Source organism: Mytilus galloprovincialis, chromosome 2, assembly GCF_965363235.1.
Source record: "Mytilus galloprovincialis chromosome 2, xbMytGall1.hap1.1, whole genome shotgun sequence".
Lineage (NCBI taxonomy): Eukaryota > Metazoa > Mollusca > Bivalvia > Mytilida > Mytilidae > Mytilus > Mytilus galloprovincialis.
Window position 1 is genome coordinate 48,325,483 of NC_134839.1, and position 25,688 is coordinate 48,351,170.

General features: G+C 31.4%; 1 protein-coding gene across 5 annotated transcripts in view; it reads right to left on the reverse strand.

The window, feature by feature from the left end:
• LOC143063735 (uncharacterized) overlaps window positions 1–25,488 on the reverse strand; it is a 33,363-nt gene extending 7,875 nt beyond the window's left edge. The window contains exons 1-3 of one of the 5 annotated variants that reach the window (XM_076236074.1): window positions 25,421–25,488; window positions 1,709–9,298; window positions 760–927 (exon numbers count right to left, since the gene is read on the reverse strand). In XM_076236074.1, coding sequence (XP_076092189.1) covers window positions 760–927; window positions 1,709–9,230 — 7,690 coding nt within the window. In that variant the 5' untranslated portion in view covers window positions 9,231–9,298; window positions 25,421–25,488. Of the gene's footprint in view, window positions 1–759; window positions 928–1,708; window positions 9,299–11,254; window positions 11,464–12,349; window positions 12,465–25,420 lie in introns of those variants that run through there. The other 4 variants (XM_076236076.1, XM_076236073.1, XM_076236075.1 and 1 more) reach the window with 4 other exon arrangements.
• Window positions 25,489–25,688: the final 200 nt, after the last annotated feature.

Consider the following 25,688-nt stretch of genomic DNA (forward strand, 5'->3'; position numbering starts at 1 on the left):
TTGCAGTTCGGTGATTGATAGATAGAGAATAAATGCATGCAGTGCTAGCAATGATTTCATAAAACAATTAAGCTTATAGATTAAGATATTGGTTTGAAAAAATATAAATATGGATCAATCCAAGTTCACCTTCTTGGGTGTACTCGAGTTAAGTGATTTATCACGAGGTTTTTAGGGATTGAAAGGTTGTTAGTGACTTTTTGTAAACAATAAACGCTAGAACATTATACAAAAACAAGTGAGTAATTTATGTTTAAAATTTTATAAAAGGAATCTCTGTGGATTTTCCACAAAAATCTGGGTTTTATAGGCCACAAAACCCCACTTTTCAATTACATGCTTTAAAAAAATAATTAATAATGCTCTGCACGAAGTTTCCCCCTGGTATATATACAAAATGGTCAATCTCTATGATTCATTATCTTTGCTGTTTTGATACCATTGCAGTTTGAAAATTTTGTAGTTCACATGAATGTAGAAAGGGTCATAAACCTTAAAACGCGGAAAATTTTCTAAATTTCTTTGTGGGTATAAATATCAACTCTATGATAACAGCAATAAAAACAGTAAAAGCTGTTCAATATATTCCGTGTGTTTCATGATAATTCAGTTACACATTTTATATGTTGTCCAATATAACCAAATTCCCCTTTTATTATTCAATAGTTTTTCCAGCAGAAGAGAGAATGAAAAAAAAGTATAGAGTAAAGAACTAAAGAACAAAAATCACAACATTTAAAAAAAGTGAAAAAATTTAACCTCGTAAAATTTTCTGAATTTCTTTGTGGGTATTCATATCAACTCTGTGACATCTTTTAGCAATGTGCTTGTTGTTTTTCCACTTCTTAGAAGGAAGACTTAAAGACGGCAGATCATCGCCTGATTCGGTATGAAATCGAATTGGTGAAAACAAAATGCTGGTATCTGCTTTAAAAACAAAATTATACTTATGAATGGTGACTAACATTTTACTTGATAACATGGTTTATTTTTACCATGATTTCTACAGGGATTTTTATAAAATTAATATTTCGATGCATTTGGGATTTGTATCAAGTTTTATATTTTTAGACCACCGAATTAAAATTTTTTGCTACTCTGATTAATGTAAGACTTTAAAGTTTTTTTTCGAAACCGATAAAAAAAATCTAACTGCTTTTATACTTTTTGATTGTGATTAAAGCAAGTTAAAATTCATTTTTAAAACATATTGGGTTATGTTTGATTACGATGGTTTCATACTATTGAAGCGGTATTTTACTAAATGCATACATACATATATATTGCAATGTTGTTAATTTTGATGAACAGAACTATAATGAATTAGTGATAAGTTTGTATATTAATAATGCAATGCTAATTAGCTTTGTTATAGAAGAATGACAGAAATCAATCTAAAGATGTTTTAAAATATATGAAACATTTTAAGTGTATCGAAAGCGTCATCAATGATTAATTTATTGAAAATTATATAACCATATTTCCGTTTAAAATTATATGCCTATGATGCTCTTCATTATACTGATTATTATATTTTGTAATATTGATAGATCATTAAATGATATAAATGTTTATAGAATTATGCTGACTATATAAAAAAGATACCTACCAACTCAATGTTTGTTTGAGAAAGACTAAGATACTTTCCATTTCAAAATTATTTTTAAAACAGTTAAAATTTTCCATTATCATAAATGTGTTTTATTACCTGTATTGTCTTCTTCTTCGTCACTTGTATCTAACGGCTGCACATTATAAATATCTGACAGCTTTGACCATTTTCCAATCCTAGATATCTCATCCTCCTGTTTCGTCGATATATATCGTGAATGTTCGGTGGTCTGTTTTAAATTCACGTTTGTGGTATCATCTACATCGTCTTGTGAATTATTAGATTCGTTGGGTTTTTCATTCGGTGCTTGTATTTGACGACTGTTTCGACTTTCTTCTTTCTGATCATGAAATACTCTTTGAAGAGTACGTTCGCAAACTAGATTTTCTAATTGTTTGCTTGCTTCTTCATTTTCAAAAGTCATTCTAGATTTTGAATTTAAAAGGCTTTCATGATGGCTCTGTGATTTGTGCTTTTGATTGCCTTTGCTTTCATGTTGGCTCTGTGATTTGTGCTTTTGTTTGCCTTTGCTTTCATTTAGACACAATTCTTTCACTTTATTACGTATCTTAATTTTTTTGGTAGGGCTACCCTGACTTGATGGAATACGCTCTGAAGATAACCGCTTTGTCGACTTATGCATTTTCAATTTTTGTGTAGCATTTGGTCTGGAGTCTTTTCTGTCTTTGTCTTTGGAAGATAACTGAAGCTTTATGTGTTTATCTTCTCTCTTACTCTTCTTTGTAGCATAATCATGTCGTTGCTTTATATTGTCCATGTCTTTAATGTTCTCTTGGATTTGACTTGTTTTAATTTTTCCATTTGAATCGTCTCCCTGACCATCATTTGATAATGATTTTTCTTTTTTGTCATTATTATTGTCATTTTTATCAATATCATTTATTTTCTGAGTATTAAGAGACAATTGTTCTCTCGTGAAAGAAAGGGTGCGTTTTAACTGAGATCTACCGAATGATTTTGCAGGACTATCGCTGTCATTTAGGAATGACTCTGTATTCACTTTGCCAGGTTTAATGGGTGTTTGGTTACATAGTTTCTCGCGCAAACTTGTCACAAGCCCCTTAACAAAACTTTGATTCTGACATTTTGGTAAGTCACTGCCTATATTTTTTTCAAAAGAAATCTTCAATTTTTCAAAATGATCTTGAGGACAAGTAGCCTGCTTGACTGATGAACACGTAACCATTTCTTTGTTATTTGTATGTTTTGTTTTCTTTTTATGTTTTCTTGTTGTGTGTCTTTGTTCAACTATGGCATTGGCATCCTTTTTATTTGCTATCAAATTTGCACAAGTTTTGTTTATGGTGTCATCACTTTTGCACTTTTCATATGTGCTACTTTTGTTAAAACTATATACGTCTGTTACTGAATTACGATTTTGTCTTTTACAAGCACTATTTTTATCAGTTATATAACTCTCAGCAAATGTGTTACTATCTCTATTCATTCTCTTTTTTTCTTTTGAAAATTTTGCATTTTCCAAAGGAAGCGAGCCATCGCCTTTATCAGATGTTTTCACTTTTTCAGACTTCTTTCTTGAATTAGAATAATCAAGTCTAGATATTTCTTCTTCAAATGATAATTTTCTGTGTGAACGAATAGTAGATGTTGGTTTCCCAGGCAATGTATTATTTTGTTTATAGTTCTTAGCATGTGATGTATCATTTTCCTTATTACCGACAATTTTTTTCTCTTCTTTCAACACTTCGTACTGAACACTCGATTTATCATTATACACGAGATCTTCATTTTCCTTAGAAGAAATATCGGAATCGGAAATGTTTTCAGCTGATTTTTCGTCATCATTTATAGAATATATCTTTTCGTACTTTTTATCGGAGTTCACATTGCTGTCGTTAACATTTTCAGGCTTTAACGTTTTATTCATAACTCGTCTAAGAAATAATTCCGGTACTAATTTTGGGTGAGCACGAGATTCACTTTTTCCTGGTGTAGTTTTAAAACCACAATCGAGTTCAGGATATTTTTTTACAATTTCATATTCTGTTTTTGGACTTAAATGTTCTGGTAAGACATTTTCAATTGAACAGTTATGTAATGAGCTAGAGTTATCCATACTATTTACAGAGTAGCTTTGACATATATTTTGCTCAATTTCGTGTTCTTTCCTATTAAATTTTTCGCAATTGTTGTGGCACATTTTTTTCGTTTCATGTTCTGATGCTGATCGTTCATTTGATTGAATGTCTGGACGACTATTCACGGTGTCGGGTCTTCCAGAAAATTTCATGGAAGTTATTGATGGTCCAACTTTCATATCATTTTCTAGTTTTGATTGAAATGACTTAGAATATACATTGTCTTTATAACTATTTTCAAGGAATTTGCTAATCAGATTACTATCTGACGAACTTCTATTCAAGCACCTTTCATGTTTTGCAAGGTTATCATGTTTATTAGTCTCTCTCCATATATCTGTATTTGATTTCTGTTGGTTACATAGAGACCTTTTCCGGTCATGTGAAACCAACTTTGTATGAGTGACAGGAGTTCTTGTTAAGACAACATGACAACAGAACTGACTAGCTTCATTGTAGTTAAGTACTATAGAACTTGGAACTTTGATTCCATGAAACATATCCTTTGAACCTAATTCAAATAAATCGTTCTTCAATTTACGACAGGACTTTGAATTTCCGAAGTTTGATGACCTTGGTCGTCTTTTGCAATAGAAATCTCTTTTAGACTGTCGGCTTCTATGTGCTGTTGTCTCGCTAAGCCTTTTGATTTTTCGTTTTCTTTTATATTCAAAATATTCATTACGATATGTAAACATAGTTCTTTTATCTGGTTTTAGTTCTATTGTACTATCATTTTGTCCTTCACAAGTTAAAAGTTCTGACGCCTTCACATTATCTTTTGATGTTTCATAGCTTCTTTGGTTATTCAAAATGTCATCTAAATTCGTTTCATCATTTGTCAAATCAATATGGTCGTTGTTCGTGTTTGTTAGCGAGATTTTTGTTTCAATTGGCTTAACCCTAGTTTCGCCATTTATCAAAATGGACTGATCTTGAGTGTTTGAAAACGATTTCGATGTTCCATTTGGATTTTCTCTATCGACATAATCATCCTCTCTACTTTCAATTTCAGGATTTTGATGCTTATCAGATATATCTACATTATTGCTATTAAAAGAAGATAATTTGTTGTTTTTATACGTCATTGTTCCTTTTTTTGCACATTCAGATGATAGTTCATGCTGTTTAATTGTATTTCCTTGTTCTGATAAAATTTCAATGTTTTCAGGAGATTCGCCATTCTGTGGTGTTGGAAAAGGTTCTTCGATTGCCATAGGTGAATCAATATCACTATTGTTTACAAATTCGCAAGATGGTAGTGCGATATCTGTAGAATGAGGTTTCTGTGTCGTTTTATGTGAATCATTATCACTAGTGTCAACAGATTCGCAAGTTCGTAGTGGTGGTGTGATATCTGTAGAAAGAGGGTTCTCGGTCGTTATAGGTGAATCATTATCACTAGTGTCATTAGATTCGCTATTTGAAAGTGTTGGTGAATAATCTGTAGGAAGAAGTTTATCTGATGCAATAGGTGACTCAGTATCATTATGGTCAACAGATTCGTCAGTTGATAGTGGTGGGGTGGTATCTGTAGAAAGTGGTTTCTCGGTTGCTACAAGTGAATCATCATCACTATTGTCAACAGTTTCGCTATTTTGTAGTGTTGGTGAACTATCTGTAGGAAGAGGTTTCTCTGTTACAACAGGCGAGTCATTATCACTACTGTCAACAGATTCGCTCTTTTGTAGTGTTGGTGAACTATCTGTAGGAAGAGGTTTCTCTGTTACAATAGGCGAGTCATTATCCCTTATGTCAACAGATTCGCTCTTTTGTAGTGTTGGTGAACTATCTGTAGGAGGAGGTTTCTCTGTTACAATAGACGAGTCATTATCCCTTATGTCAACAGATTCGCTCTTTTGTAGTGTTGGTGAACTATCTGTAGGAGGAGGTTTCTCTGTTACAATAGACGAGTCATTATCCCTTATGTCAACAGATTCGCTCTTTTGTAGTGTTGGTGAACTATCTGTAAGAAGAGTTTTCTCTGTTACAAGAGGCGAGTCATTATCACTATTGTTAACATTTTCGCTATTTTGTAATGTTGGTGCATTATCTGAAAGAAGAGCTTTTTCTGTTCCCAAAGGTGAATCATTATCACTATTGTCGTTTGAAAGTTCAAAGAAAAGGTCGTCACTGATATTTGAAGCCATGGTCGATGCGATAGATGCTTGCTTAAATAATATAGTTAAAGTATCGATAAACATATCCGGGTAAAACCCGAGTTGATTTTTTACTGTTTTACCGACCAATGATTTTAAACGGTCTAGTGCTACTTGTGATACTATCATACATGAACCGCATAGCTGCAAAATATCCCAAATTACTTTGCGAGAATGTGATAAAGGAAGCTCATCATTTGGTGCAGATTGAATTCGCTGATTGAAACATTCTAAATTTTTCTGTATTTGCATGATATTTGTTGAATCGACGGTTTGAGGTGGTCTTTGACTAATTATTTCGATACTCTTATTCAAATGTTGAACAATGGTTTCCTCTAGCGACTTGAAACATTCATGACCTGATGAATGCTTGTCTATCTTTGAATCTAACAAAAAACTATTTTGCTCATTGGTTAAAGTAGACTCCGTTGAAAGATTTTGAAACACAACATCAGTTTTCAAAGGTTCTTCTTGGTCGTCGAGACATGTACGGTAAAAAGAGCTTTCCTCGGTTTCGATGCAGTCGAAAAACGAGTCATCCCCGACCTGGCCGTCGGTGCAAACGTTTACTATTTCTGTCTGTAAAGACATATTTCTAAACCCATCAACAGACTCTTCCGAAGGGTTTGTTTGTAAAAGCACTTCATAGCTATTGTCTTCAACAACACATTCTGTTTTAGATTCGATTTTTTCGTTTTGATTGTTGCCTACATTTTCAACACCGTCAGCTGATTTTGGTGGATCACTGTGTGATTCGAGAAATGTTGAGACTGAATTGATGACACTATTGTTTTCTAACGATAAGTTATAATTTTTAACTTCCGAACCAAATTCACTTGCTCTTATTTCGGTTGTTGTATCCAATGCTTTGTTAGCTGACGAAAGCTGGTGTTGAAATGCAATAAATTTGTTATTATCGTCTTTGTCGTCAATATTTTCAATAATATAATATTTGATATTGTTGTCTGATGGTTGTGAATCATCAATATTTAATTCCCCTGTATCAATCGCTTCATCCTTTTCCGTAACTGTATATTTTATAGTGGAATTTGATTCTATCACTGCCATCTCTACGTTTGAACAAGTATCCGTATTTTCCTCATTACTCTTGTCGGACTGTTCAAAAATGTCAGAAACCGATTCACCTACAGTTATTGGTACGTCGGACCATTCATTTACAGTTGAATTTAAAGATAAGGAGATTGAGTCACACAAAGGTACCGACTCCAGAAGCAACGATTCTTCTACAGTATATGAATCTGACAACGTTTCATCAGGGGACGCAGATACAGTTTCGTCAACAATTGTTGTTGCTTCTTTGTTTTCGTTCATTTGGTTTCCAGTTGGTACTGCTTCGGTAACGGATGAATCCACAACATGTTCCTTTGTCTTAGTTGACGAAGTAAAAGGTTTCAGTGAACTGTTTTTTTCGGATACTTTTTTGCAATCATCCTTTAATGTTTCATCGATCGATTCTACGGATTCTTCAATCATAATGTCTGTTGTATTTGTAGACGTATTTAGCTGATTCTCTGGCTTCATACACAAGTGGTTCGTCTTATCAATTGCTATATCATCACATTCTGATGTCGGATCTTTTTCTTGTATGAGTGACGAGCTACCTCCAATACTTGCATCTAGAGTTAAATAATTTGAACCTTCAATAAGTTTTCCTTTACAATGTCCAGTCTCTCTTATAGCGTAAGGTAAACATATTGAATCAGAATTATTTAACTGGTCGTTTGCTTGTAAATGCTTAACTGTCATCTGATGCTGAAAAGCGGAAACATCTTCATCAGGATCATTTGTTTCTCTCGTAACTGTATTTGGACTTTTTATTTCATGTTGAAACTTTTGAAGCATTCTTTGCTTTGGTGAAAATCGTTTTTCACATACCGTCTGATACATTATTGGAGGTATTGCTGATTTTCTATATTCCAGATGACTCGAAAAATTGTCATCTCCGCCATTTTGCATCACTGCATCAACAGCATTGTCGTTAGTGTAAATGTCATTACTACCCCCACATATATTGTTTACTTTATAAATCTGTTCACATGAACTTTTTGTTCCTGAACATATTTCATAATTTTTTATCTGATTTTTGTTTCTGTGTTTTCTTTGGTTTTCATTGCGTGTGTTCAAAGTCCATACTGCCGGGTAATGAGGTGAATTTGTGGTACATTTAGGTACAATGTATGGTACCCTCCTTATTGAATTTTTTGTATCTTGCGTTACACTTGTCACAAATTGTCCACCTTGAACTAATTGTCTATTCTTTTCTCTGCTCATTGTTTGGTTATGTGGCACCACATGTGTGTAGTCTTGAATAATATATGGTATATCAGGCAACCCAACTGAATTTAAAACAATATGAGGGCCTAGCTTGTTTTGTAATAGTCTATTTTTGTTTAAAGTATTTACCTCGTTTTGATGGGTTTTTATTGCTGCATCAGTTAACCTTTTACAATCAACAGGTATTCGTCCAGTAAAGTTGTGAATCTTACTAGGATTTGAGTGCGCATGGTATTTACTTTGTGTTGATAATGAATCGTTTCCATCTATTGTAGATAATTTTGAACGACGATTTTCATCTTGTAACAACATTTTATTCTGCATACAACATAAGGCCTTTGAATATTCCATAAGGTAATCAGTATAACTCATGTAAGGTGCAGTTTCATATTTTCTCTGGTAATTTTGACACATTGCTGACATATCGCAGCGTTGTTGTTTTGCAGTTAGAAATTTCTGAGATTGATTTATATGTTGAATCGATTGGTGTTCATCTGATTCCAAAGTATTTTGAGAATAATCACACTTATTACTCATGCTATATCCATGATTTATAGAGCTTTCCACTAAACCAGCTTTGGAATTGTGATTTTGTCTTTGATCTAAAGATGAGTGGGTTGCAACTGGGTTGGTTTTATGACACGAATAACTGTTGTGAATCATATTGCTGCTCAGTGGCCGATTGAAACCAAGATTATTGCCATGAAAAGAATTGCTTTCAGCAAATGCATGAGATCGTATAGTATGTGCACCAGTGGGCCTCCAAAGTGAATGCTGTAAACCTGGGACACTCGATCCAGATAAATCAGTAGCTGGACTTTCGCAGACAGGTTGTTCGTATAAATCATTAACGTAAACGCTTGTTTGAACCTTTGAACGACAATTGGCTTTTGGTTTTATTTTATCTGCTGGACGAGATTTTAAACGAGGATTTATTTTTTGTTTCGTCTCGTGATCTAAATTGTTAACCCCGTCTTTTGTAAAGTTCTGGTACGGACGTTGGTCATTTTTACTTGAGTTTTCTACTGGGTCTTCGTGATGCATCTTTATACTTGATGGTGTATTAACATATTCTTATTATAAGTGTTCCATGTTTATCTAGTCATTCTTAACTGTAGAAAAATAAAATGATAATAATAATAATCAAAATAACAATAACAATAATGATAAAAATTATTATTATACCTTACATATATTCATGAAATAATTTTGCCAAGTCTCATTCAATTGCAAGGAAGGCCGAATAACCCTAACACTTTAGACCAGCAGTGAATAACCCCATCATTCACCGGAGAATAACCTTTTGAGTTTCTTGACTTATACATGAGTTATATCCCATGAAAATGACGTCACATACGTAAATAAACAAAAAAGCAACGTTCATGTTGCAGGAAGCACATCAGGTGAGACGAAGAAACTAGAATAAACAAGCGTTAGGAATGCATCTAGTATCGACGATATCTCTTGTAAACGGCCCTTTTCAGGGCAGACTATATATTACAGAAAGCGTCTACCTTTGTTGTACATACGCGAAGTGTCAATAGACACAAAATAGTTAGTGTTTTGACATTTGTGTACAATATTTTACTTTTAATTGAAACTGTTCGTTCGGTATAATAAATCAATTATGGTCCATGAGTGGGTGATTATCAAAAATTGTCAACCCGAGTAAGAGTTATTGCCCTTAGGCTTAAGCCATTGTGGAACAACCCTTACTCGGGTTGACAATATTGGATAATCAACTCTTCAGCAGGCAATGATAATAATAATAATAATAATAATAATAATAATAATAATAATAATAATAATAATAATAATAATAATATTACAAATAATTATAAAATATTCAATAATAATATTAATAATAATAAATTTAATGGATGAAATCAATAACACTAATCATAATAAACAAATATTTAAGAAACTAACCAAATATTTACGAAATTGATGTAAGCGCCTCATAACGTTAAGTTCATGGGATTAATGTACACTCACCAGAAATTATATGAAAGGGTTCCTGTGTAGAATAAAGTCAGGAAACTCGGCGGATGTTTGCCAATATTTTTTTGTCGCGTAAATCAAATAGTATCTCTCGTTAACATTATAATTCACCTACATTTCAAAACCATATGGTTAAAATTAGTATAACCCTAGGCAATATGTTTTTGAACACAACAGCTTAATAAAACAAGGTAACTAACCTAAAGTTAATAGATATTGCATGAAGAGAAATATCTTATGTGCATACACAATGATCTTTTAATTTTAATCTTTGAGCAAATCCATTGCCTGAAGGTTTTTTTTTTTTATTTCATATTGCCGTTAGGAGCAATTTCTAAAGTCGACTGTCTTGTTAAAAAGAATTAACAAATCATGTGTATAAACATTAACTTTAACATTTGGTCTAGTATAAGGTTATAACTTTTACGTGACCTTCGTTTATCATTTCGGTGATTTGTCTTTTTAAGAAAAGCCAATCCACTAGCACTTGATACCTAATCACACGATAACTTATCAACTAATTTTATAGGAGGAAAACGACGGGGTCGCATGTGGGGCAGGATCTGTAAAGACTTCCATAGCTCCTGATGTCAACTCTGTATTTTTGGTGTTATGCCTAGTCAGCTCAGTTTTCTATATTGTTTTTGTATAATGTTGTTTGTTTTATGATATTCAATGTCTCTTCGGTATCTTTCGTCTCTGATGTTAAGTTATGATTCACAATCATAACATGTGAGATGCGTTATTTATTAATTTCAGGTTTTATGGGTTTTTTTTTCTACAATTATCATTGTAATTATTTCAGTTCAGAAATACGAAATTGCAAAGATTATATTTTGTTTCTTTTCAAATGGTCGTATATGAAATTTACACTTTATAAATCTCATGCTTGACGAGCTTTTCGAGATTTTCCCTCGTGAAAAAAGGTTTAGACGTCATTAAAATAAACACATCATAGATGCCAGTATTAAAAACGAACCTCTTTAAAATGTCATGTGATAAGATCCAATGGACAATGAAACAAATGTTGCATTGTGGGTGATGCATTCAAAGCAGGAGACACTTACCCTATGAACGCGCCTGGTAATGATCCGTTTTGAGTAAATGTGATTCCATTAAATCTACCTTGAATAATAGCTTCAAAATATTTCACTATATTTACACATTGGTTAACTGTTGCATCTATCTAGTATGCAAAAAGCATTACCACAAGTGTTTTTACTGTATAAGTTATTAGGGAATTTAACAAATATATATATTCAAACTTCCAACCGCTTACATTCAGGTAAACGTACGACAGTTAATATGTCCTTCCACCAACAAGCATGTTATCACATGTCTATAATTCTTGTTAAAACACAAATAAACAATTGAATAAAAAGTCACAAATAGATAAATTCTACAGAGGACAATTTTATGATAGGAAATATGTTTTAAAATATATCAGTATTTATTTGTTTTCGTTTAAATTATAAAAATTATATAAATTTTGTATTTTTAAACATTACTTCCTCATCGTTGACTAAATAAATCATAATGTTTTAACACGAGACAAAAATAGAAAATCACGGTTTTTCCCTCTGACGTATACATGGTATACGGTTTTTGACATTTATCAATAGGGTTCGTGCACTGTTTTGTATTATTGAATATCCAATTTCCAGATTTTCTTTTGGAGACATTTACATGATTTAATATACTTTCGTGTGTTGTCTTTGTTTTACGAGTCCTTTATTCAAATGTTACCTATTGTCATGGACAATATCATATGTAGACTAAATTTGATTTACACACTACTGTCGTAGTTTTAAATACGATTCAATTCAAAATCAGTATTGTCATTTAAATTCGACACGTTTGTGACAAATAAAAAACCCCAAAATGTATTTTTAAATTCATACAGACAAAAACAAAGATCAAGCAATTATATATATAATGTCTTAATTCAAAGTTTTTTTTTAACATAGGATCATGATGTATTTACTTGCAATTATAGTTTTGACGCATATAAAATATGTATCTTTTTTAATAAACATATTGATCAATAAAATCCAGGAAGCAATTACAAATGGAATAAAATGTGCACTAAGTATATTTCTAATTAACAAGTAATTAAATAGCAAATAACTATTTATTAATTAAAATGATAAGTATATATTTACCTAATGTGAAGATGATCAACCTCTCGAGATCAACCTTGATCCAAATTAGATATAAAAATGTACGCTATTGGGGAAAACAAAAAATACTTCCTACATTAATTTTTAAACACTTCCCGTCATCATCCTAAAGTGTGTACATACATGAACCGATAAACGTTTTAGAACAACATTTTATTCAAGGACACATGTACACACGTGTTCTAGTGACAAACACAACTAGAGATATTACATATAGTTCGTTAACTTATTGCTGGGATAGACATTACCTTCATATGCATATTTGGAAGTCTACATTACTTGGTGGCTGACATAAGGATAATTATTTTAATAATTCTTCAATTAATCTTGCTAGTCAATTTTTAAAAGGTTCTTGCAAAATTCGATTAGTTAACCTTATAAAAATCATTTCACTTATGTCAATTTAACCTGTAAATAGTTATAGTTATCAAAGGTACCAGGATTATAATTTAATACGCCGGAAGCGCGTTTCGTCTACATAAGACACATCAGTGACGCTCAGATCAAAATAGTTATAAAGCCAAACAAGTTCAAAGTTGAAGAGCATACTCTTGTGAACATGTGGCTTAATTACAAACTGATGTAAGCAGAAAGTGATGGATTTGGAAACTAAAAAAAAAAAGAAACCACACAAACTGGAATAAAAGAAGTAGCTAGGTAAACAACTTTATGTCTTGAAGAAGATTTTTCGAATAATATTGGTTGGATTCTGTCAATATTAGAAAAGAAAATGTGGTATGATTGCCAATGAGACATCTCTCCACAAGAAACCAAAGATATTAACAACTATAGGTCGTCGTACGGCCCTCGAGAATGAGCAAAGCCTATACCGCATAGTCAGCTATAAAAGACCCCGAAATGACAATGTAAAACAATCGGCCTAATTTGAGTACAAAAAAGTCATTTTTGAAGCAATATCGGATTTACTCGGACGACGACACAAGACGACAAAAGTAGTCCATGTGTGGCACTCTAGCTGAATGCTGTCAGATGACTACGCGTATATCAAATTAATAAATCTAATTGGAAAATTCAAGTTATATATAAGGTTCATCTGTTGCAAAATATTATGATCTGGTAAAGCTTTATAGATGATTTACAGTTATACATATACGTATTATTTTTGTAATTCTGGCATCCAAATCATTTTTACACAATTACCCATGAACAAACTAATTTAGCAATAAACGTCATTGTGACAGTTTATAAATTTATAAAGGAACAAAACCTTGAACAAAAGTTCAAAAATTTAATATCTAAATTAGCAGTAGATTATTAAAACTAGTTTTATGCATCATTTCAAAACTAAAAGCGATATGAACCCTGGCTTCTTACAAAGTGGTGTGAATTTAAAGATAATAACAAGATATAATTGCTTAAACTGTTACCTGCTGTCTGTTCAAATGTCAACGACTGAATACTGAATTTTTAAACAGAGGTGAGTTTAATTCAACATCACAAATGTAGGGGTTTATTGTGGAAGTGATTATACTATTTAAAAAAAAACGGATATCCCTGCCTGCTGATAAACCTCAAACGAATGTGTTTGCACAGCCTTAGAAAGTTTGTGTCACAGTGAGCATCTTTAAATCATTGGAGCTTTTCATCGCAGATTCGCATGCAATACGATATGACTACACTCTCGAGAGTTAATTTAGAAAATTTCTTAGTCTGACATTTTAAAATTTAAATGGCTTGTCTAGAGTATAAACTTTGTCATATCATGCTCAATGTATTGTTGGAATTTCAATATCATTTTTTTAGCATGTGGAATATTTGATTAAAGCTATATTGATTATCATTTTGCTACTTATATTTTGATTAGTTTATATTTTAAATTTAGATTATAATGCTCTTGAACTTCGTACTTTAAATGGCCTTTTTAACTTTTTTTATTCGAGCGCAACTGATGAGTCTTTTGTAGACGAAACGCGCGTCTGGCGTAAATACAAAATTTAATCACGAGTTTAATTAGAGCCACTGGGTGGATGCAACTGCTGGTGGAGTTTTAATTCCCCGAGGGTATTGCCAGCCCAGTAGTCAGCACTTCAGTGTTGACATGAACTATCATTTATATGGTCATATTTCTAAACTATCTTTCACAAAACTTTTGATTTTTTTTTAATACTAAGGCTTTTCTACATCAGGAATAGAATACATTAGCTGTTTTGTCAAAACTTTTAGGAATTTTGGACCTCAATGCTCTTCAACTTCGTATTTTATTTGGCCTTTTTAACTTTTTTGGATTCGAGCGTCACTGATGAGTCTTTTCTAGACGAAACGCGCGTCTGGCGTAAATACAAAATTTTATCCTGGTATCTATGATGAGTTTATTTATTATAAATATGAAAATATGCCTAAATTTTAAATGTTTTTTCCTAATCCACCAAAACATTAATCAAACGGACTAGATATAAATAGTGACTGTTTTGACAAAATTCAACGAACTAGACAAATAATCCGATATTTCAAACTTTCCTACATTCTCTCTTTTACTTGTCATTGATTCAATTTTTTATTTCCAATTAAATTAACATTATAATTATTTCAAACAATCAAATAAATATTTTTGGTCAGGAATTTATATAGTAATCATTTATTTATATATTGAAATTGATTTGCTAGTTTGTCGTTATGAACTGATCAATACAAAGTATTTAAAATATATGCAGATATCTTTATTCACGTAATCTCTGTTTAGTTTTACCGCATGTTGCATATACTTACATAACCTGAAACACATCTTTACGTTAAACACTGTGTAATGGACTAGTGTTTGAAGTATAACTTTAAACAGTTTTATTTTATTTATGTCAAATAAAAAAAAAATAAAGATTAGTAATAGAAATAAACTATCCTTTTTGATCTATTCATTACCGCTATTATAACTTGTTTTTTTTTTTTTTTTATCTCTCAATCCTTTGACTTCATTAGATATAGGACAAAATGAAATAGATCTTGTATATTTTAGAGGATACTGAATAGACATACATTGTACAAGCATAGCGCATCTTAATGTTCTTACTGTAAACAATTTACATGGTATTTTTTTTTAACTATATAATTGCAAAGAAAATGTATAGATTTATAAACTTTAAAAACTATCGTATGAGACATAATTTGATCCAGTTAAATTTGATTTCTTTATCATTTCTCATTTCAAACAGGGGAAAGTCCTTAAAGGAGACACGAAATCTACCAAAGGAACATATATCGAAAATAAACTTACTACGCCATGGCAACAAAAGAAAAATACAATCAGACAAACAACAGAACACAAAAAAAGAAGAAAACTCAGGACTGAGAAACATGAAACCCACAAAAAACTTGGATTTATGTCATGTGCTTCTGTAGGGTAAGCAGATTCAGGAGTCAATTCCACAAAAATACTTACAACTAAGGTTTTTCGTAAGTAAACTGAATTGTTCATGACTTACGATCAATCATATTTTTTTTTTGTGAAATCGACTCCATATACACATGTGCGTCTGTCGTTTTGCTCATGTTAAACACAACCGGTAATAAGTATAGTTATTGAGAGTAAAACTTTGTTTCACAACTAGCTAAATCTCAAACGTGCATGACAGTATAAACTTTTGTTTTATTTGACAAAATTGTATATATGCAACCCAAACAGTTCCGTTAAATTGACATGATTGTATGAGCAACCCCAACAAACATTATTGGTAAACGCGACAATCATTGTAATTCAGAAAGTACTAGTTATTCAAACATACATCATACAAACAATGTATTACCAGTCTGAAATAATAATCATTACACATTCAAGGAGTTCAGTACAAAGTCGTCATTCACAGTCTGAGTAAAAGATGAACCTGTACAATGCCAAAAAAAGGCAACAGTAGTATACCGGTGTTCAATAGTCATAATTTGATAAATTAAAAAAAAGAGTAACAATAAAAAACCGAGGGAACATTTTACTATAAGAGTAAAACAACAGAACACAATATAGGTAGTCAGTGGAACCAACAGTATTAATGAATGTAAAGCAATACCTATAACGTTTAAATAAGTGAAGTAAATTCTAATTTCTAAGCAAGAACATAATCAAGTCAAATTCTAAATAGTATCAAACGTGTAATACAAATTTCATAATCATGGTCTGGTTTACATAATTCAGTACTGATTTCAATGTGAAATTTGTAATATTCACGTGTTGAAAATAGTTAATCTGTAACGTTAGAGAGGAGAGTTAAAAGATAAAAAAAAAAAGGTTGGAGAGGAGGAATCAACAAATAATTGTACTATTAATTTGACATTTAAGTTCCCTGTTTATTACAATTGTTTTAATATAAAAAAAAACAATGATAACGAAATGACATTTACGAAAATAAGTATACCGTCTGTGCAGTATCAAATGTACTATAACTATGGCTTTATTTTAATATTCGATAATCAATAAAGAACTCCTATTTTCATTCATGGTGAATTGCAGCAAAACATTCACGCCTTTGAAAAATTGATTAAATTTAAAAAAAAAGAAGAATAATATCCGTTCCAATTTTATTTAAACTATGGATGAATTCGAAGACATAGATATTATCAAGGCATTTATCATCTTTATTGTCAATTGATTAAATAGGTGTGGGACAAATACTAAAAAAGACACAAAATATATGTAATGCATTTGGTATAGTAAATAAACAAACATATATATGTATATATATAATATAAAACAAGTCTAAATTGAAAACAACGTTCAGACCTTTGATTGCGTTGGATAAAAACCGCAATTTTTATACGTGTGTATGCAACACATTTCGTTGTAGAAGGGTCTAAATACAACTCAAACAACATTTTCCAAAAGACCAAAAGAGTGAAAAAAATATATTTTAACAAAACGTATTTTACTAACAGGTCGAACAACTGATGTTCTTAAACTCTGCTGACTGCCAACGGCGATTACCAAATAAATTGATCACAAGGTGTAACAAAATGGATCTCTATAATAACTTAATACCAAATATAAACAATAAACGTATGGCAAAGATGGTAAACCACAACATAAGGTGCTAAATATATATATCTCTCAAGAATTCCCTGCTTTAGGTCTAATGACCTTTTCAATTGAGGTAAAAAGTGTTAACAAAAAAAAAAAAAAAAAAAAAAAAAAACGGAACTCTAACTAAGGTAAATGCAAAAAAGGGAAAGTCCATATGAACTGACAAAATCAAATATTAGACTTTATCAACCAACTAAACGAATGGAAAACAACTGTCATATTGCAAACATGGTACATGTATTTATCGAAGAAAATTGTTAGCTGAATCTGGTTTTATAGCTAGATAAACATCCGAAATAATTTACTTGAGACGGTGAGATATGTTTACTGTAATGATGATACATTGGTAAACTATAATGGTGTAACATTTATCAGTGTAACTATGACAACGTTAATAAATTAATAATTCGTATTACCAAAAATATGTGGCTTTAACATGAAGCTGGTTCTTCTCTTAAATCTGTTAAATTGTGTAATGCAGGATCTTTCACTCAGGATAAAGAAATATTAACGAAATAACTTATAGCATAATTAAACAAACAAAAAACGTAAAATATATTTTGGTTGGAGTTGGAATAGTTAGTTAATGCAGGAACATATATATTGATATATATATAGTTTTACATATATACTGTTCCAAGGTTTATGTCAATGCTTATGAAATATATATGGAACAATACTGTCTACGTCCTTAATCATCATTTAGGGCGCTTAAAGTCCTAGGACTATAGACGAAGGGTGCTTTGAAAAATAGAAAAAAAATAGCCATGGTAAAATTTGCCTGCAGGACTTTCAGGGAAATAAATAACAATTTATGTTGTCTTTTCTTCTTGCCACATATATTAAAAATACTCAAACGTTTATTTATAAAAGGTAAGCTGGTTTTGTTTTCACTGCACTGCTTTAAACCTATTACATGTCTATATGTGACAGATTATTTTCATTTACCAGCTGTGTATATAATTGTATATGGCGGCTTTTTTTTAAGGTTATTGTTTTTTTTTTAATTGTTTAACATCTGACAGTGGTATACTACTTTTTTGTGTTTATTCACCCCTTATGTTATTGATTTTATATTTACATTGTATCATATATCAAATTTATTCGTTCAGTGTATGTTCACTTGTGTTAATATGTCTCTTGATTGAGTTAAGCCATTGCAAGTAATAATTATAGTGTGTCTTTCTATGTTGTGATGTTACACTATTGTTTGAGATAATGGTAAGCTGGTTTTGTTTTCACTGCACTGCTTTAAACCTATTACATGTCTACATGTGTTTGTCTTGCTCCTGAATTTCTCATGATTTAAAACCATATAGTTTCCTACTTTTAATCACAATAACCGTTAGTCGACATATAAGTGTAATACCACCATTGATTTTCCCCTATTAGTCTTTGTTAAGTTTGCACTTTTCAAAAAAATTATTCAGAATTTATCTATGTTTCAAATAAAAAAAACCACTTGGTATGAATACAGTTTTATCTTGTCTATTGCCGTGTACTATAGACATAATTACTTAACATTGCATTGCATAAACGAAGATAACCATAACTGGAAGTTAACCAACCAAATGTTCGCCTATTTTTTTACCTGTGTATAAGCTTTAGTAACCATGTAACCTCATGTTTCCAAAATAGTTTCCAGAAACACCAAATAATGATGCTTTGAAACACCAAAGATATAAGTTTATGACCCAAAATTTGTTGACTGTAATGAAATGTAAGATTTATTTCCTACAGCTGTCTAAATCAAGAGAATATTTTTTGCAACCGGGTGTGTCGTTTTTATGATTTGGTAGTGTTGCACCTATAGTTTTATTCGGTATAAAACTTGCGTCCATATAGCAATAGAATATAAAACTGTTAAAATGATTAGAAGCGAGCCAAACCTATAAATATAAAAGTAATAAGATGTTATATGAATGCCAATGAAACAACTCTCTACATGGAACCAAATTAAACAGAAATAAACAATAATAGGTTATCGCAAGGCCCGCAACATGCCGCATTATATTGTCATCTATAAATGGCCCTCATGACAAATGTAAAACAAATTTTCCACTAGAGTTTCTTTGATTCTATGTATTTGACAATAATATGTATTTGTCATGTATCTGGTAGCCCAATGGTTAACCATGCAAATGTCAGCATTATACATAAAATGCTGCAATAAATTAAGATATCACACGATAGAGAACACATTTTGTGACAGTGAATTGCCGATATCTGAAGATTTATTAAATATTATTGTTTTCCTTGAACTTAAGACGCCTTTACTCAATTTGAAAAAAAAGATGATATGCAATACGTATTTTCAGATTTATCACTCCTTTGATATTCAGGTTTTATTCATAATTGAAAGAAAATAACAAACAATCGAAGAGGATTGCAATGTCTCGTTTGATATATTGGAAGAGATTCTTGACAACAAACATAGTGCATAGACTTCGCAAAAAAGAGGCAATGTTAACGACGGCTCGATTAAATAAAAGCACTGCCTGGCCCAGGTCAGTAAAACTCCATTTTTTTTTCTAAAATCATTTAGTAAATCAGAGCACAGACTAAGGAATTTGAGGGAAAAAAATGTTTTGTTCAACAAACTATTCACCGTTGTCACTAGTGAAAAATAAATAAAATTCATCGGTGAGAATAATAAAAAATTGAGTAAGGATTTGTCAAAGAACGTCTAACTTTTTGTCTCTGAAAGTCGATCGGAAATTATCAGAAACCAATAGAATGATAGTCACTGTTTACTTCACAAATAATAAATGGTCTTGATGGATAGATTGTATGTGCTGAGGTTCTGTATCATGTATTTACTTTATGTGTCTGTTTAGATGTATGACTCTTAACCTTGCTCAGTATTTTTATCGGACCACAGATGAATTATCACGTTGTGATTGGTTAAATGCCGTCACGTGGTGACCCCCTATGAGACCGTATGGGGTTAGTAAGTTTCATATGGGGTTCATGACGCGTTAATGGCGATGTCATCTATTAATGTTGTTGTGTTTCATTGTTTATTTAAAAAAAAAACGCCGCAGAAAAAGTCCAGTGTCCGATAAATTCGTTATACGGTTAACTACTGACCCCCTACGGATCCATAGAGGGTGAATAAAATTCATCGGGGACTCGGCCTCCGGCCTCACCCCCTATGGATTTTACTAACCCTCTATGGATCCGTATGGGGTCAGTAGCAAACCATATAACTTATAGTAAATCCAGCTATCCGGTTTTTATTTGCGTTGTGTCCAGAAGCTCATTTCGGATACATGAGGTTTTATAGTGTTATTTTCATTTTGTTTACCTTTGTATTTATAATTTCATTAATTTGTAGTATACTAGTATACTATGAACACAAAAAATAATTATTTTGTAACAAATATTAGCAGTCTCCATTTAAACTGTAAAACTGACCAAAAGATTGTTTTCATTTACCAGCTGTGTATATAATTTTATATGGCGGCTTTTTGTTCAGGTTATTGTTTTTTTTTTTTTTTTTAATTGTTTAACTTGATTATAAACATCTGACAGCGGTATACTACTTTTTTGTGTTTGTTCACCCCTTATGTTATTGATTTTATATTTACATTGTATCATAGATCAAATTTATTCGTTCAGTTTATTTTCACTTGTGTTAATATGTCTCTTGATTGAGTTAAGCCATTGCAAGTTATATTTATAGTGTTTCTTTCTATGTTGTGATGTTACACAATTGTTTGAGATAATGATAAAGGTCGGTACCTTAAAACCTGCTTCATTTGTTTGCAGCTGTCATAAATTAGGAATCTGATGTTCAGTAGTTGTCGTTTGTTGATGTGGTTCATAAGTGTTTCTAGTTTCTCGTTTTTTATATAGATTATACCGTTGGTTTTCCCCTTGAATTGTTTTACACATGTCATCGTAATTTTTTGGGTCCTTTATAGCTTGCTGTTCGGTGTGAGCCAAGGCATCGTCTTGAAGACCGTACTTTGACCTATAATGGTGAACTTTTACAAATTGTGACTACGGTGGAGAGTTGTCTTATTGATACTCATACCAAATCTTCTTTTATCTAGTATGGCATTATATTACATGTCTTACTTTACTGTTTGCGCTATCAACTACAAATAGTTATTTTTGTTGGCATCCTTGTCAAATGTATTTGCTTGCTTGTTAGATTTTTGTAATTGTTGTATTGTATGTCTGGGGTGTTTACACAGTTCGGACTAATAGGTCGCAATTATTGTTATAATAATGTACATTTGGGATATTCATCCAAAAGTATCAATATAACAGAAATATAAACAATTGTCATACAAGTGGGGAGTTTAGCTAGCTATAGACCTGATTTGACACAACATTTTCTTAGCAAAACTGTATATACTAATTCATGAATACGATAAGTTTTCCAATCGGTTGATATCGTCTTACGGTTGATTTTGTACGGTTTATGGACTTCATCCTTTTGGAAATAACCTTGAAGTCCGGTATTTTGTTTCATGAATTACGTATGTGTCTTCAGTTTCGGAGTTTAAAGCGAATAGTTAAGGTTACGTTTTCATCATCGACAAGGAATTGAACCATATATAAGATATGAATAATGATTTTTGGGACAAAACCATGCTGTACCAAGTCAGGAATATGACAGTTGTTGTCCATTCGTTTGATGTGTTTTATCATTTGATTTTGTCATTTGATTAGGGAATTTCCGTTTTGAATTTTCCTCGAAGTTCAGTATTTTTGTGATTTTACTTTTTTCATATGCATTATTAAAGTTTGTTCTGAGAAGTTGATAATAATTCAGTTGTTGGGACTAAAAAACTGTAATAAAAGTGGACGGATTGACACCCTGTTTATCTACTTTAACTTTTGAATCAAATGTAGTTTTAACAAGTCAGGACTTAACAGTCAATCGCCTAAGTGATTTTTTTGAATATCTTAAGTACGTTCGTCTGGCTTTCACCAATCGCAAGTTTTCTTTTTTGCGCTATAGAATGTAATGTGTTATTATAATACATTATAAATTTATCATAGCATTCTGAAAAGATTTGTTTTTCGACTGTTCTTTGGTTAGTCGACTTTAAAAGATACGAGTTGAAGTTTTTCTTTAATGGTTTCTTTCCTTTACATTGCTTGTTTTTTTTTTTGTAAGAATATACCCTGTTAATATGGATTTTCGTTTTGTCGCATATGTTAGAAATTCTGCTAGGGCGGAACAATGGGCAAAATATTAAGAATGGAGAAGAATATTGCAAAACAAAATACACAGAACTGAGAATTTTGGGGTGTTAAAATATTAGGAATAGAGAATAATGGACAACATTCATAAAGATAGAGAGAAATGGTTTAAAAAAAATAAAGAATACAGAATTAAATGAACTTTCCCTCAAACTTATCCAGACCCATCTTAATTGCGTTTCATTTCATATCGGTTTCAATCCATGATTTTCTTTTTGATTTTTTTCTTCTTCAAATAAACCCAAGCACTGGTTTTTGTCAAAAATCCAAAAGGAACTGAACATTTCTTACCTATAAACATGATATATATTAAAAGACGGTACTTAAGTATCGTATGCAAGTTCATACCGATATAAAATAGTTGGAATTTCTATCCAGTCAGCTATTGTTTCAGTACTCAAAAATGATAGTGCTAACTTGCTGACTAAAGCTCTATTTCATTAAATACAATCATGTTTTTACCATTGATCTTAGCTTTTTCTCTCCAAACATATAATTACAATAGAAGTTTTTGAAACCTTTTATGAAGATATTTACAAACACAGCATATGTAAAATATTCACCGTCGAAAACGTGTAGATACTTTTAAAATATAGGAAATCATTAGCATGCATTAAAACATGATAGAGACTCAAATTGTCTAATTATAAGTCACTTTTTATAAGTATTCGTAGTGTCGAAGGTCAGTTTGTACAAGCTGTTGCACAACATGCATAATTTGAAAAGAAACAAATATTCACAAAGATTCCATAACTATATATATATGACCTGATTTATATGCAGAATATGTAAAGATGTAACGGCAGTCACTGCATTTTTTACATGTCGCTATGTCAGAATCTGACGAAAAATGTGTGATTTCAATGTTTGTGAATAAAATTTGTTTGAAAAAAATATGTTTTTAGACATTCAATCCCTATTAAATTTGGAAATACAATTGTTGGAACCTCTTTTCATTCTGACAAGGTTAATTGCACTCGCAATTTCGGTTAATCTCTTGACCTTGAGGTTAACTTTAACCACTGTATAATCATACTATATATAGAAATTATCATTACAGAAATGTACGTTTGTCGGAAACTAGCTTTTTCTCTCCAAACATATAATTACAATAGAAGTTTTTTTTAAACCTTTTATGAAGATATTTAAAAACACAGCATATGAAAAATATTCACCGTCGAAAACGTGTAGATACTTTTAAAATATAGGAAATCATTAGCATGCATTAAAACATGATAGAGACTAAAATTGTCTAATTTTAAGTCACTTTTTAATAAGTATTCGTATTGTCGAAGGTCAGTTTGTACAAGCTGTTGCACAACATGCATAATTTGAAAAGAAACAAATATTCACAAAGATTGCATAACTATATATATATATGACCTGATTTATATGCAGAATATGTAAAGATGTAACGGCAGTCACTGCATTTTTTACATGTCGCTATGTCAGAATCTGACGAAAAATGTGTAATTTCAATGTTTGTGAATACAATTTGTTTGAAAAAAAAAATGTTTTTAGACATTCAAAGCCTATTAAATTTGGAAATACAATTGTTGGAACCTCTTTTCATTCTGACAAGGTTAATTGCACTCGCAATTTCGGTTAATCTCTTGACCTTGAGGTTAACTTTAACCACTGTATAATCATACTATATATAGAAATTATCATTACAGAAATGTACGTTTGTCAGAAACAGCTAACATGTTTACTTTCAAGTTGATATTTCTCAGTTCGTCTGGCGTAAATGTAAAATTTAATCCTGGTATCTATGATGAGTTTATTTTCCACAAAATAGACATTTCTCACTGCCAAGTTGATATTTCTCGGTACATTTCTCAGCTCTAACATGACATTTCCGGTACATTTTTCAGCTTTAACATGATATTTTTCGGTTCCAAATTGACATTTCTCATTAACACGTTTGAACTGACAATTGTCAAGTTTAAGTTTGGGAAACTGAGAAGTATTAAGTGAATGTTAGTTGGGAGTGGCAAATGTCAACTTGCAAGTGAGAATTGTCAAGTTGTACGACTTAGTGAGTATTGTTAACTCGGAACTCCGAACTGTCAAACTTGAAAACAGAAATATAAACAACAGAGTGTCAACGCCAATCTTTCGTACAATACAGACTAAGACAGGCGTAAAACATTATAACCTCCAAAATCCTAACAAGCATTCATGTAGCAAGCAACAGAACAACTAAAGGTTCGTCAACATGAACTCCAAGATGTTCTAAGGAGATTACATATCCTATACCATACAATATTTGTTACTATAGTAACATAGAACTACCAAAAGACCTAATAATTTAAACCCCTACTTGTTTCGCCCTCATCTATACACAAGGTTTGTGATGAAATATCAACCAGCGGTTGGCCAGTTTAAAGATCAAACTATAACACAACAATTTAAATTGTTGGATAATTTCGAGTGCTTGTAAATAAGAAAAAAAGCATTTTACTTGTCAAACTTTCATCTATAGCAATTTACAAAACGCTGATAATAAACTATCTATTTTAGAAATAAACAATTGTGCTTGTTTGTGCAAGAGTTGAAACAGATTATCTGATAGATTTCAAGATTCTGCGTGACGACCTCTTTCCGTTTTCAAGCTTAATATGTCGTTAAGAAATTATGATAATAAAACATAACGATAGTTATCTTTAACTTAAACAAGATAGCTTAAATAATTTGCAGCACGATAGATGTTAGAAAGTGCATGTGAAAGGCTAAATATATATTATCTGGAAAAAATAATGCATGAAAAGGTTATCAATAATCAACATGTAATAAAATTATATATTTACCTGTGAACAGGTGAGATATGTGTTTCAACTGATGACAAATGTTAGTATTGTCGATTTCACGCTGTGTATATCTTATTAAAATAAATCGATTGTTTTATTGTTAAATGGTAGAAGTACGTTTGTATATTTATATAAATATGAACGTGTCATTTGCTATGTGGTTTTATAAATCTATCCTCCGGATCAATATCAACTCGTGTATCACATCTATTGGCCATTCTTCGCTTGCAGCATTTTAAACATAATCTATAATTTATAAAATCTTTGT